Source organism: Aquila chrysaetos, chromosome 7 (assembly GCF_900496995.4).
Source record: "Aquila chrysaetos chrysaetos chromosome 7, bAquChr1.4, whole genome shotgun sequence".
In the NCBI taxonomy this organism is placed as follows: domain Eukaryota; kingdom Metazoa; phylum Chordata; class Aves; order Accipitriformes; family Accipitridae; genus Aquila; species Aquila chrysaetos.
The window spans coordinates 14,971,168-14,986,707 of NC_044010.1; the positions used below are offsets into that span (position 1 = coordinate 14,971,168).

Genomic DNA, 15,540 nt, shown 5'->3' on the forward strand with positions numbered 1-15,540 from the left:
GGTGGCATTTCTGTAGAGACAATATTTTCTAGACTTCTAGGAAAAAAAATCCCACTGGCTAGCCTTTATATAGACTTTGGAAAAAAAAAAAAGGCAAGTGCAAAAAAGTAAAGAATGTCATGAAATACTAAAAGGAAAACTAAAAGTGTAATCGGGCATAACATCTTGCTATTGGAAAGGAAATGAGGAAAAAGCACACACAGAAGAAAGATAAAACATATCTGCGTGTTCATGCCAGTGGCAAATCTGCTGCTGACGTTGCACTGAGAGCAGGATCAGGTCCCAAATGAATGGAAACAAAACTATAGTGTAAAAGTGTGTTGAAATGATGGTAAGACTGGTGCAGAACAATTTGGTTTTCGTTGGGAAGGCAGTGGTGTGTGACGAGAAACTTCTCAAGATACTGAAAATAGTTGAGGCAGTAGAAAATTAAAGTAATAAATATGCATAAATTATATCTGTGTAACAGAGAATGAGTGCTGTGACAGCGTTGAGCAAAAAGATGACGTCCAAGCAGCTGATTGGAGTTAGATTTGTTACACTGTAGGAGGAGTCAGATCTATAGTCCAGGTTCATTCAGGTTTATTATAAAGCCTGAGGCCTTAATCTTAGCCAACAGTACAATCTGCCTGGGATTTTGATTCAGTGGCTTCAATTTATATTATCTTCAGCAATTCATCTCAGTTTCAAGTGAAGTGCTTCTGCCTTATTAAAATGTTCTGTAGCTTTTTCTTACTCTGACACTGTAGGTTTGTGCAATCAGAGAGAACAAAAGAATAAATAAATGCTGGTGTCACTTGGAGCCCTAAATGAGACCGCAAAGGAGCCTAAAATTAGACCAGCTTCAGAGGAACACATTTAAGCTATTGAAACTTCAGTCAAAAAGTTATATCACTTACAGAATTCCTCGTGCAGTTGTCAAGGGGTGAAACATAACAATAGAAATGCTGAAATTTTACAGTTTTACAGTGCCTTATCTCCATTAGACTATTTACCTGTAAGGTTTCCACTTAGCGAAAAGCTAAAACGGAAAAAGTGGTTTGTTAACATAAATTCCAGCTACTGCTAGAATCTGTGAATTAATCCCATCAGAAATACATTTTTGTTGCTGTGCAAGTACTCTATACTAAACCTAAATTGTGCCACTGTTTATTACCTTGCATAGCCAGTGCTTGCCAAATTAAGTAATGCCAGATTTTCCAAAAAGCTTGAACTGAAGATTTCATGAGATACATGGTGACTGTACCTATCTTTGCTCATAATATGGCAGTCTTCTCTTTTGTCAGTGGTAGTGGATTTAAACTGTATATTCTTGTGGTTTAGCGGTAGTGGATTAGATCTGGAGTATTGGATGTAGTTCTTTTGAGAAAGCAATTCTTTAAAAGGAATTGTAAAAAAAAAATACAATTCTAACTCTTTTTCATCACTACATTTGCTAATAAGCTAAAAAAAATGGAGCAATTCTAAAGAAATGCTGTAAATAAATCGATGTGATTAGTGCTGTGTAAGAGAAAAAGTATGATGAAAATGGCCTTTTTTGGATTGCATCTGGGTATCTTATACCTGAAATTTGCTGACAGCTGCATACATTTTGTGTTTTCTCTGACACTCTTTTCTCACCTCTCTTTCATTCCTAAGTACTAAAAACCAACAGATCTTAAAAACTGCAACAACAGGCACATTCAATGCCAAAACTATCAAATTACCCTGAAGTTAGGACAGTCCAATATAGCACCACCAGAAACTGTGTTCAGTAAATGCCAGCTTGCTCCTGAGTGTCATTTTATGAAAAATGAGGATACACGCTCAGACCACCCTATTTCCAGTCCCCAGAAGTGGTGGCTGAAGTTCTTTCATTGGTTTACGCGACGTTTCATTTTGTAGCAGAGCAATCTGTTGAAGCAGATTGGCAGACCTTTGACTGAGCTCTGAAAGGATCATGGGAGTGGAGGAGTCATAAAGTTTAGCAGATGTTTAGAAGATGTTCAGAAGATGTTAGCAGATGTTTAGCAGTTTAGGAAATTTTTGCAGAAAGGGTGTTTGATTGTAAGAAAATAGTAGCTAAATCTTGTTCAGTTTCTTTCTTAATCAGAAACCTTAGGAGGCAATCCTATCAGCCAGAAAGGAAGTATTAATTTTAGATGAATGATTATGTTATTTTCATTTCTTCATTTTCAGAAGTGTTTTACTAAACAGTTCTGTAAGGATCTGAACTACTTTTGCAGAACCTTATCTTGGTATTAATAATAACTTTAGTTACCAAATTTCAAACCTCTTTCAATAGAAAAAGAAATGGGTTTGGTTGGATGCGTGTGTGTGTTTTTTTTCCCAAATGTTAGTGATTATTTACACAGTGGTAGCTCTAAGTAGAATATGACAGTGTCTGAGTGAATCATGCTGTGCCTGCATAATCTCTACCTACCTCATCCTTTCTCCTTAAATATAACAGCAAGGGAATAGTAGCTTTGACATTTCTGAAGAGTGTAGCTACTAACTGAGCTTGTAAAAGAGATGTGAAGTGATATTTGATAAGCATAGTCTTTGTCCTGAATTCTTGACAGGTTTCTGAGGGAAAGTTTGAGTGCCTGGAAGCCCTTACAGAAGAGCAGTATTTTTCTCCTCTCCCATTTCTCCATCCCTGTAACATATAGTGCCTCATCCTCCCAGTCCTTGACACTGTTTCCATGGAATTATTTTTATCTTATGCCATTAAGTCATTAGCATTTTAGAAGGTGTTCCTGGCTGTGCTGATGTTACGTGTGGTAAAAGACATAGACTTCTTCCAGAGGTTCTTCATTGGACATGTCTACTAGAGGCCTGAGCTATCTTAAATGGGAGGTTTTGCCAATGTTTCCTCTTCTTGGGGCACATATCTTCCGCACCTGCTTCGTAGTGAAACTCTTATGTTTTCTTTTTTCCACTACCTCCTGGTAAGGACCTTTCTGTGTCCTAGTCTGCATGGTAACGGCAAGAAAGACATGGTGGATTCTGGCACACGTGTTAAGCTTACACGCGTCTCTGGAGGTTAATGTTTTTCCTTGCTCTTTGCTTATTAGTGAATTCACAAGGAATAATTGGAGCCAAGCACATTTCTGATGTCTCTTTAAATGCTCGAATGATCCCATATTTATATCACCAGTCCTGCTCTGAAGCAACTGAAGATGCACCACACTTCACAGCAGTTCAAAGCTGAGCAAAACTGACTTTTAAAAAGGAAGGGGCTTTCAGCCTCAAGTATTGTAGAGGTACTACTTTGCTATCGTCTTACCTCAGACTTACAAGATATTACACGTATAATGCTTTAAGAATACAAAATAGTTTCAAATATTCCGAGGCAGTCTGTCACAACAAAAATTTTACAAAAGCATAAAACATGCAATGCTCTGAGCCGTGGTATTTCTTACAGATCTGTTATCCTTGATGGAGAAGTGGGAAGGTGAGGCTGAGCTCATGTGGATTTGTCAGGTTTTTAGTTGTTGGGGTTTTTTCCTTAAGTGCTGGTATGGCATCAGAAAGTAGCAGTCATTATACAAACTGTGCACTGTCCAGGTGATGTTAATCCTTCCAAATATATCAGGCTGTATGGTTAAAATTCTGGTTTCTAAAAAAAAGTCCTTAGCACCAGCTATAGGGTGGTTTGTGTCTTCCCTGATACTGTGGCCTTTGGATTCCATTTGACATCCCAGCTCTTACTTCATCATATTTATTCATCAACACCGTATGTTCCAATAATCAATGACATTGAAAAAGTAGCAAAGTTAGAGTACTAATAATCTTTTGCTGTGAAGTGCCATGCCAGCCTTGCATAATGCTGAATGTACAAAACAGATCACTGGAAAAATAGCTTGTATTAAAAGTCTGTAATGAACTGTAAGTCTCGTTAATCATTCATAATTGTGCTCAGAAAGGAAAAGGGCAGTGGTTAATACTGAATTCTGCAAATGGCAGAATCCTGATTAAATATGAATATGCACGGAAATGAATCTGCTGAGCAGTATCAGGCAAAAGATATTTTGAGTTTGCTGCTACTTTTCTTGTTCATGAAGTGGAAAGAAAATAGCTCAAGAAGGACAGATGTATTTGAAGAAGAGGGGAGAACAGTGAACAGGATAGATGAACTGAATTTTGCAAAGTTGCTTATATATAACTGCATTTTCATATGAAAGTTCATATGAGATGTTCATAATATAGAGAAAAATATCTATGTCATATAGATAAACACAGTTTAGTAAATGGGATTCTGTGATACTAGCGTTTCTCTAACAAGAGAAATTAACTTGAACTGCCTGAAATTTGTGGTCACTCAGGCAAGGATGAAAGAGTTTGTTGGGGTTTAACCCCAGCTGGCAACTAAGCACCACACAGCTGCTCACTCACTCCCCCCTAATGGGATGGGGGAGAGAATCAGAAGACTAAAAGTGAGAAAACTCATGGGTTGATAAACAGTTTAATAGACAAAGCAAAAGCCGCGCACGCAAGCAAAGCAAACCAAGGAATTCATTCACCACTTCCCATGGACAGGCAGGTGTTCAGCCATCTCCCGGAAAGCAGGGCTCCATCACGCGTAACGGTTACTTGGGAAGACAAATGCCATCACTCCGAACAGCCCCACTTCCTTCTTCTTCCCCCAGCTTTATATGCTGAGCATGACGTCATATGGTCTGGAATATCCCTTGGGTCAGTTGGGGTCAGCTGTCCTGGCTGTGTCCCCTCCCAACAACTTGTGCCCCCCCAGCCTCCTCGCTGGTGGGGTGGGGTGAGAAGCAGAAAAGGCCTTGGCTCTGGGTAAGCACTGCTCAGCAGTAAATAAAGCATCCCTGTGTTATCAACACTGTTTTCAGCACAAATCCAAAACAGCACCATACAAGCTACTGTGAAGAAAATTAACTCTATCCCAGCCAAAACCACCATAGACGTGTAAGTTTTTTCTGGAATTTTGTTGTTGTTTAAAAATAACTATATTTAAATACCTGTGGATTTGTGTTTCCAGAATTTTAATTGATGCACAGGGATCAAATACCTTTTTATTATCTAGTAAGAGGGAGCTTACAGCACCTTTAGCATTCTTGGTCACTGCTTCTCCTGTAATGAAGCATACATTTTTATATTGTTGCAAAGGTGTGTTTGTGTGAATGCAGGTTTTCTTTCCAGGAGGTTACCTATGCAAAACAACTTGGGTCTTCTTTTGCTCAGTTTTTTTTTACTTGGTCTCAAAACTCTTTAAAGTGTCTGATCACTTGCACAGAACAAGTAAAACCTGCTTCACAAGAAGAATCTCTTATTTTATGGAATTTATTGTTGCATCAGTACTGCATTTATAGCTTTTTACTTTGCTTCTGTCTTTTCTAGCTATTAATTTTATTTTAAATCAGTCAGATCTAAGGACAAGTGGTCATGCATTTGGTTTCTGTAAAATGAAATCTTTTACCCAGAAATATGGTTTTATCTCTGTTCTCTGATATTTAGTACATCATCAGTACCACTTGAGGTTTTTCATGCCATGTCAAAAGCTCTACCACATACTGTTAATTTTATTTAGTATCCACTAGCAAGCTCTCTGGGATAGTTGGTCACACAGTCCTGAAAATACATCAAAAGTTCACCCAGAAAGAAAGGCTTTGTCCCTGTTCTGTGCTTGTATGCTTGAAGTGCTTCCAGCCCCTTTTCATCTTACAGGTGTCTGGATTCCATGGTACAGCACGTAGTTTCTACCAAAATGATAAACTCTTTTTTTTTCACTGCTGTGTTATAGACCAATAGCTCACGTCCCTGGATGCTGCTGTTTATGCTAGTGTGCACAGGACAGGGGCTAACTGAAACGTGATTCCCTGAGTTAGATATAAATATCCTCTGGCTGTTGGTGACTTAGAGACCTATGAATTTAGGTATAGTGAGGAATTTATATCCAATGATTAAAAAGATAGAAACATAAAATGAGGCAAAAGATACATGAAAATGCTTTCATGACAGTCTAATATGCTTTTTGATCAGTTGATTGTTATGAACCGGCGGGTAAACTTTCTTTCCAATTCTGTATTGAATTTATCTTGACATCTGCCTATTTACTAATTTTGGCACTAGTACACTGGGAAAAAACGCCTGAGTATGTAGGTATATATGTATTTATTTTCTCCCTTCCTTTGGCAGAGAGAACTGGAAAGGCAGCACTTCTGGCGTTGTCCCAGTGCAACAGAAATGATTCATGTTTCTCCAACAGCTGACTTGTGAAATGATGTGGCAGAAAGGATGCACGCTTGTCATTTAACATTATTTTAGACTGTAGATACTACAATGCACAGCTTTTCAGATGTGGCTTAACCTTGAGAAGTGACTTCCAAAAGAAGGTCACAGAGTGCTCCATACGCACTGCTCCAGTGACTCCTTAACTAAACCAGCTGGAGTGCTCTATCCGTTGGGGGCAAACCACACCAAAACAGCAAAGACCCTTTGGTCTTCCTACTGCTTGCAGGCTTTGCTTTCTTCTGTCAAAAACTAGCTTGACTGATATGGCTGAAGGTATTTGACAGAGTGCCTAGGTGATATAACCTTCTGGGTCATAAAATTTGCATCAGACTTGGAGTAATGCTACTATAAACGTAAAGTGACACACCACATAGCTAACATGTTCATGCAGAAGGATTCTCTAATATAATGACTGAATATGACCTTCCTTTAGGCAAGCTGCTTTGTGAGTGCTGAAAAATACTGTGTGGTTCTTATGATATATAGCTTGCATTAGAGGAGCATGACATTAGCTTGTCAGCAGCTTAACTTGCAAAAATCCAGAGGTTCACGTTTTGCTTTGTAAAATGACAACAATTAAAAATGGAGAAAGGAATTCTAGATGCTTCCAAAAATGAAAATAGCAAGAGTAACGTAATATGTTATAAATATAATAAGATATAATGTATAATAAAATAGACATGTTGTTTATATAATATTTTATAATACAAATATATAATAATAACAACACCAACACAATAGGGTAATATGAACTCGGTGCTTGTGTGTTGTGTGTTATGCTTATTTTGTCTGACATACACTTGCTTTTCTGTTAGTTCACATATGTTTGTGTGAAACTTCAAACTGTGAATAGAACCCTAAAGATCATTTGGGTATCTGCTGTATGGCCATATGTGCGTGTTGCTATATACACACAAAGTTTGTATGCAGAAAGATGTCAGTTCTACTTATCCTCTCACCCACTCACAAAGGCATAATTTGAAGAGGGCAAAGTGTTAGATACCCAAGAAGATACTGCTGTATTCGTGATGTTAGTTTCTTTTTACATAAAATAGGTGGTGATACACTTGGCTGTTTTGGTTAGTTTAAAGATTGCCTGCTAATCTGTCTATATAAATAACTCTTATCTAGTTAAAAGGAAATGAGTATGTGGATTCATTTACCAGACAAAATATAGGTGAAACTTTAACATTTAGGTCACTTCCTTCTTGTCTTACAGTAGGCACTGTTTTGCAGTGAATGGAAACTTCACATGCCAAGAAGTTCCACAGTTTGTACTTCATAATGCACAGTTAATTTTAATGACTCTGAGAACCATTACCAAAACAACTTTAAGTTTTGAAATCACACTCATAGCCAAGGTTAAAAAAGAAAAATTGTTTCTTTTTTTTTTGTCAAATGAAGATTAACTGCTACCCCATGTATTTCTTGTCTAGCTCACTGAAGAGTTTTGTTTTAGATTTTGCTCCTTTGTAGTAAGTTAATACCATAATACAAACATGGCATTGGGCCTAAGTAATAGATGTTAAGTTAATTTATAGGTCAGTGGTATATTACCCTAGAATCAATAAATGGTCATGTATTTGCTCAAGTATAGTAGATTCTTAAACTTTTAACTGGAAAAGGTCAAGAAATGTTGGTCTCAAATACTTAATAACTTCCTTTTTTCATTGTTGTGAATGATTCAATTAGTTACAAAATGTTTGGCTAGTATGTGCAGGTACTTCAGTGGTATGACGTAAATTTTAATTTGCTGGGCTAAAGTATCTTTGACAATAAAGAATAAAAGCATGTGAAATTAACACAAAACATTTTAAACCTTTTTTTTTTCAGTTCAATTACAAAATAAGTTCTTTCTTTACCATGAGAGAAAAGTGTTAGTTTCTATTTTATCAAATCTAGTCATCCAAGTTTATTTGATTCAAGCTTTAAAGACAACTTAAAATCCTTCATTGAATTTTAGTTTCCCTTAACAGCTTTTCTGCATGCTTAATGTTTTTGTAGAATAATGCTTTCCCAATAACTGACATGCATTTTCAGTGATGCAGGTTCAGCTCACTTCTGTTTCTGTCCTAAAAAACCCCTAGTGCCAATAAAACCTACTCCTCTCTACAGAATGCCTGTTATATATTTGTAGGTATTTAATTTGTTGTTCTTTTTTCTTTTTCTTGGCTGACTGTATCTCATTCACTTAATTTTTCTTCACTGTTGTTCCCGTAACTCAATTTGAAAGTTTCTTAGATTAACAGTATGGTGATCTGTTCATTAGTTTATTCAAAAAAGCCCAACCCAAACAAAAAAACAAAACTCAAAACCACCCATGTAATACATTCCAAAAATCTTTTGTATGGTTATGTCTATTCAGTTTGCTTTGGTTTACATTACTGAAACATGGCATCTTCCTTATTTTTACCTTCATGACTACTTTTTTCAGTAGAGACTTCTCAAGCTGTATACTCTGAGCTAGGTAAAGCTGCTCTTTGCTATGGTAATTTTATTTGGGAAAGGATTTCAGGATTATAATGTAAACCATGAAAGTCCTAGCTTACAGTTTTATCTTTTGTAAAACCTATGTTGATCTTTTCCAAATTAATTTTGGGGTTTTTTTGTTGTTTTTTTAAACTTACTGTATGGGGTTTTTTTTATCTTCACACAGCTCTGTTAAGGTGATTGCTCTGTCCAAGAGACACAAAATGAGCCATATTTAAAGAACAAAAGTAGTTCTCTGCACATACCTCTTTAAAGACACAGACGTGTTTGCAATATATAGAAAACCACTATAGATTTATAGGACTGCAGATGAACTCTGGAAGTCATTCAGACCATGTCCCTGACAGAACTAGATCACTAATATCTGTAGCATTCCTTACAGCTATTTATATAGATGATTCAGTGATGGATACAGAAAATAAGTCCTCATGCTTCACTCTCCTCACTGTTAAATGTCCTTCCAACCTAAATGTCTTCCTTGTTCTACTTGCTATAGATATGAAGTACAGGTCATCCCATAGGCCGTAAAGTGGCCTTCTGACACAGCTGAAAACTTGACCTCAGTCTTCATTTCATGCAGTTAAATAAGTCCAGGCTTTGTTTAAAATTGTGGGGTTTAGATGCTGGAAGCTTATTTCTCTCTTCTTGATTTTCATGGGCTGGTTCATATCCTTCCTGAAAGGGGCACTTTAGAGGTCAAAAGAAAGTGGAGAAAATCTGATGGCTTTGCAAAGCTGAATGGAAGGACAGCCTTTTTTTTTTTTTTTTTTTTTTTTTTTTCCTCCCCTTCCCCTTCTTTTGCATCAGTGTGATATTTTTGTGGTGGCCCACTATCAATCCCAGATCATGTGATTGTTTTCTGCAGACTCCCTTCCTATGGTTTACTAATTCTGTATTTAGGCAATTATTGTTTCTACATGAATCATATAATATCTTGAATTGGAAGGGACCCATAAGGATCATGAAGTCCAACTCCCTGCTCCTCGCTGGACTACCTAAAACTAAACCATATGACCAAGACCGTTGTCCAGAATATTGGACCTTGCTCTTTCTCATACTGAAAGATTTTTTTTTTTACTTGCATTTTTTAATTTAAAAAAAAAAACTTTGAAATTTAATCTTGTCCTTACCTATTCATGAAGTCTTTCCCCTTTTGCTGTCATTTGGAAATTTAATAAGCATAGTTTATCCTCATCACAGATTTTTTGCTGGCAAAGGATTCTTAAACTGGTGTTAGCACTGATCTTACCTGCTGGCAGGTATCAGTATCAGAAAACCTTATGGGTTTTTCCTCATAGATATATAGTCACCTTAATTCAAATGTCACTTCTAAGTATACTCATTTGCACTTTCAGGTTGCAAGAATGGCAATAATATGCAGTTCTTTAGCATGAAATAGCTATCTGAATAGTATCTTCTATGAACAAGACAATATTTGGGAAACATGCCTTGGTTAACATTCTTTCTAGTTTATTTCTTGGATTATTAATAAATATGGTGCTAGAGAGGCTTACTGCTATACAGGATTTAATAAAAAGAGAAACGCAGAGTCCTAGACTGTGAAACTTGTGTTTTTTCTTTCATTTTAATGTAAGTGGTATGATTTCGTTTTAATTTTAGTGAGCACATGTTTAATTGAGTGAATAATGTCATGGACTGCCTACAGTAGGTTGAGAGTTTTGTAATGCTCCTGTTTATTCTGTACCTTTTAAAAAAATATATTTCAGAAGCAGGCAAGTTTCTGTTCAGTTTTATTCACCTGCACAAACACTCCAGCTATACAAGACGAAATTTCACATGCCTTCCCTTCTCTTTGCGGAGCTGTTTCTTAAAGGCTCTTTCTGGCCCCAGCTATTACCATAAACTTTCCAATCTCCTTTATCTGCAGTAAACTGGCCTTTTGCATCGATTAATTTTTCCTGATTGAAAAATGGGCATTATAATCGCTCCTTGTAGCAACTGTATGACAGAACTATCTATTTCTGAACCTGAAGCTATTACTGGTTGTACATAAAGAAGGCTTGGTAAATGTATGCAACTATGTGTGAAAGCCCCATGCCTGCTCAACACACAATCTGATGAATTCCTGATTGACTGCGCATGTCCTGTAGCCATCTAGAGCTGGAGGGCTCCGAGTGAAACTTACTAATATTTCCCCACATTTGAAAGACAGCCCCACAAAATGTATGTATATTATTCTGGAAATACAGTGTCAGATAGTATCATTGATGATGTCATACTTAAGCTTGTGTTACATTGATGCAAGTGCAGGTCACAGAGCTAACACTTCTGTGGCCATTTTTTTTTACCTTTCAACTCTCTACAAGAATGTTACACGTGTTGGCTGTGACTTAAATCCAGGATTTACGTTTTTCCTGCCCCACAGGGAATGTTGTAACTGGAACATGAAGTGGGATTAATAGTGTATTCTAATGTGTTACCTGCAGAGTTCATAGTGCTCGTGGAAATGGGAGGCTAGGAGGGGACCCCCAGAGATCATTTAATTCAGCTGTTGGCATTGATGCAGGATGTACTGTACTTATACCAGCCCTGCAAGAGGTTTTGTCCAAGGTGTTTAAAACTTTCACCAAAGGAGACTACAAGCTTCCCATTGCTGCCTTTCAGCATCATAAGATTGGAAGAGTTTTCCCTGTTATTACCTTGATTCTCTTTGTTGCAGCTTAAGCTGATTTTCTTTTTGTACATCATCATCTATTGGATAGCATCCTCTTAATCACAACAGAGCAGGATGGGATTTTTTTATCCCTCTTCTGTCCCTCTTTTTTTGTATCAAACAAAACCTATTCCTTCAGTTCCACCTTATATTTTTTTGGATCTCTTCTCATTCTTCTTACCTCCTTTCAGGGTTTTTTTTGCATACTTTTTGAAGTGTAGATTTATATATTCTGAATTTTTTGTAATTTAGTTCAATCACCTTATGTTTTATTCCCTTTATTGCACCTGCAGATGAAGAAGTTAAAAATGTGCAATGAACGTTGTCAACAGAAAGCATTACACAACAATAACATTCCAGAGATACGTTCCCTCTCTTTTTTTTTTAATGAACATGTATTTGAAAGATACCCATGTACATAAGATATTAAAGTTAGATTTATTAATGGTTTGATTTATTTTGGAGAGACATGTAAAGGTTTTGTTTAAGGGCACAGCCTAGAATTATATGATTTGTAAATAACTTTGGATGTGGGCCATGTCATAAATATGTCTTAGCAAGCTAACTTGATTGACTTTATTGTTTACTTTAAGCATTTCTGTGTTTAGATACTCTGTGTGTGTGCACGTCTGTGTAAAATTATTTAAATTCCATCCACCTGTTGCAGTCCAGAATGAGTTGTGCATCCTCCTGAAGGAAGGTGTCATATGGATTGCCTTAAGTTAGGGGGCTAAACTTGGTAACAAAAAATTTCAAAAGTAGCAATAGTGGTTTGACCTGGATTGAGGTTTTTGTCACTATACTGAAAAATCAGGGTCTGTTCAAATCAGCTCAAAATCAAGTAATTGTACTTGGCCAGCTAGCCAAAGCAGTATTCTCCCAGTTTATTTCAGGTTACCAAGTGCAAGATTACATTTTGCAAACCTGAGACTTGAACAAACTCCAGTGATATTCTCTGTCTCCCCCCCTTCTCTGTCTCCCCCCCTTCTCTGTCTCCCCCCCTTCTCTTTCTCTCCCCCCCGCTTCTCTTTCTCTCCCCCCCCCTTCTCTTTCTCCTCTCCCCCCCTTCTCCTCTCTCTCCCCCCCCTCTTTCTCTCCCCCGCTCTTCCTCTTCTCCCTCTTCTCTCTCTCTTCCCACCCTGTTATCCTCACAGGGTCCCAGTTCCTCATCTTTAATGAGGAGAGATCTGTTAAACCATAAAGTTAGATGGCAGGCATCTTTTGTTCACGGTCTCGTAAGTATACATATTAAAATAAGTTACTTGAGTCTTTTAGGAAAAAGTCCAAATCGTAATGTTTTGACAATTACGTTACCTCTGGTAGTACTTACTCTACTCAGATGACGATAGTGCCTGTTAAAATGAAAGCACAGCACACATGAAAAGGAAAATATTCTCTACCATTTACTGTTTTGAATGAAGAACAGAGTAATAAAAATTATACTGAAATTTGGTCTGTTTTTAATTGCTGTGCAGTGCACAGCAATTGATAGCTAAAGTGCTAATTATTTTTAATGTAATTACATTTAATTATCATAATTGCTACTCATATCTCCTGTCCTAATAAAGAGATGTTAAGGGCCTTATTCACAGAACTGTTATGTTCCCATCGTGCAGGGAAAAATGAGTAGGGAATGTACCACAGTTTTTGAGACAAACTGTTCTAGTGACTGCATCTTTTGGGGACTACAATTTGCAATAGGTGTCCATCGCAGTGTGAAACTGAGGGTCAGCTTTTTGGAACTCTGCCCACAGCTTTTTCTCTTGGCTTGTGTAAATGGAAATCCAGAAACTGGGAGCAGACTTGTTTCTGGTCTTAAGTTTTATCCAAAAAAGCATCCCCCCAGCACTTCAAAAAAGAACCAGCAATTACATTTGTGACTGCAGTTACAGCAATGATTGAATACGAACTGTGCTGATTGATTTGTTACATTAATAAAGATTTTTGTTAAATCAGTATCACACAGCATGCAGTTAAGAGATACTGTTCAGTATTTCTGGCGTTAGAGCAGATATTTCATGTAATATCATAAAACCTATCTGAGTGGGATGTATATCAATGATACTCATATTCCACATCGCAGATAACGTATAAGGAAATTCGATTTCTTTTTTAAAAGCACTAACAACTAAATATTCAGAAGTAGTCACTGGATTTTTTTGCTTGTCTTACTTGAGACATAACTGAATGATATCCTCCTCTGCACTTAAAACTAAGAGAAGGTCACAGTGCTTGATGCGCCTGAAATTCAGCCCTGTATCATCATTCACAGTCTTTTGGACTTTCATCTTCATGATAGCTAAATAGTAGGTAAAGTAGTCTTTAGGAGGGATCAAGATCTCTTATGGAAAGACTGAGAACTGTAAAATCAGGTGGATATTGACATGGATAGCCTTATTTTAAAATATAGCATTAAAACTTAAAAAAAACTTTAAAATAAATCCAGTGGGAAAAAAAAACTGTGCATAGCTGAATGACAGAAGGAAATAATGCTACGCTAAAGCAAGACAACACATACACAGCTGCCTTGTTGGTCAGGACAGAAGTGGTGCTTGTGCTTCACTGTCCTTCTGATGTATCTGAAACGTAAGAAAGTACTGCATGGCTAGTTGGCTTCTGTTTGGTCGAGAATGCTATGACTGATAATATCTACAAAATGTTTACTATATATTTGATAACTATTTTTATTTTTTGTAGGTTGTAGTAAATACTGTAACTTCTTGCTTGCAGAAATATATCTGCTATCCTGGTCCCAATATCTCTTTTAGATCTCCTTCCTAGCCTACTTTTCACCAATAATACTGGCAATATCTGATTGGTGGGATTTGGATACTGCATTCAGAATAACTGAATTATGCTTGGGGATCTAAAGCTTTTTTTTTTTTCTCTTCAACAGCTGGTTCTGAAGTAGGAAAGATGGGTTTATATGTTTCTTTTTTCCAGCTCTGTAAGTTACATTGACCATTAGGAAAGAGCACAAGACAGAAAGGCATGGCAACCCACTGAATTCCACCTGCCTGCTCAGTGCATGCATTAGTCTACATTTGTCAGGATGCTTTCCAAAATTACTTGATGTTATGAAACAGTGTTTAAAAAAACCTACATAGTACTGGCAAAAAATTGCTGATATTTACATTTCTGTTGATCTGTACTTATTGATTTTTCAGATATACAATCGAGATGTCCATTATATTAAAAGCTAAAAGCAAAACATTTATTAAGCGTGGCCATTCCAATTGGTTTTGAATCATGGGAGAAGATGCTAGTTCTCCACATAGTGGCAGGCCAAGCTCTGTTTGAAGAAGTATGACTAGGTGATGTTTTCATACAGATCTTCTGTTCATCCCACTTCCCTGAATCAACTTTTTTTTGCTTTCAACCCTTAGTCATTCTTGGGAAAAGACTAAAAATTATACTGAATTCTGATGTGAAGAACTGTTCTGTAGTGAACTTACTTGCTTGTTGGTTAAAACTCATTGCTTTTTCCTCTTCCTCTTCCTCTTCCACTTTTTTTTTTTTTTTTGCTAATTCACTCACAAACACTTGCTCCCTTAAAAAGGGATGAAGATGTTTGTGATGCTTGCAAGTTCAACTTTAGTTCTGAACTTCCATTTAGTGGGAGAAATGACCGAAACAAGAGTTGAGTCTAGAAACAGTCTCGTTTTAGTACAAAGTCAGTATGTGTGTTTCAAATAAATGTTTGAAATTAAGAGGTTTGTCCTGGTTTCAGCTGGGATAGAGTTAATTGTCTTCCTAGTAGCTGGTACAGTGCTATTATGGTTTTGAGTTAGGTATGAGAAGAATGTTGATAACACTGATGTTTTCAGTTGGTGCTAAGTAATGTTTAGACTAAAGTCAAGGATTTTTCAGCTTCTGGTGCCCAGCCAGCAAGAAGGCTGGAGGGGCACAAGCAGTTGGCACAGGACACAGCCAGGGCAGCTGACCCAAACTGGCCAAAGGGGTATTCCATACCATGTGATGTCACATCTAGTGTATAAACTGGGGGGAGTGGGGGTGGTAGGATCGCCGCTCGGGGACTAACTGGGCGTCGATCAGTGGGTGGTGAGCAATTGCACTGTGCATTGTTTGTATATTCTAATCCTTTTATTATTATTGTTGTCATTTTATTAGTG

General features: G+C 37.1%; 1 protein-coding gene across 6 annotated transcripts in view; it reads left to right on the forward strand.

Moving 5' to 3' along the window:
* Window positions 1-15,540, forward strand: part of EPHA6 (EPH receptor A6) — a 538,064-nt gene that overhangs the window by 176,720 nt on the left and 345,804 nt on the right. The window contains exon 1 of one of the 6 annotated variants that reach the window (XM_030019725.1): window positions 12,597-12,642. The exons of the other annotated variants lie outside the window; for them this stretch is intronic. Within the exon in view, the coding sequence (XP_029875585.1) occupies window positions 12,615-12,642 (28 nt within the window). The 5' untranslated portion in view covers window positions 12,597-12,614. Of the gene's footprint in view, window positions 1-12,596; window positions 12,643-15,540 lie in introns of those variants that run through there. 6 annotated transcript variants of the gene reach the window in all.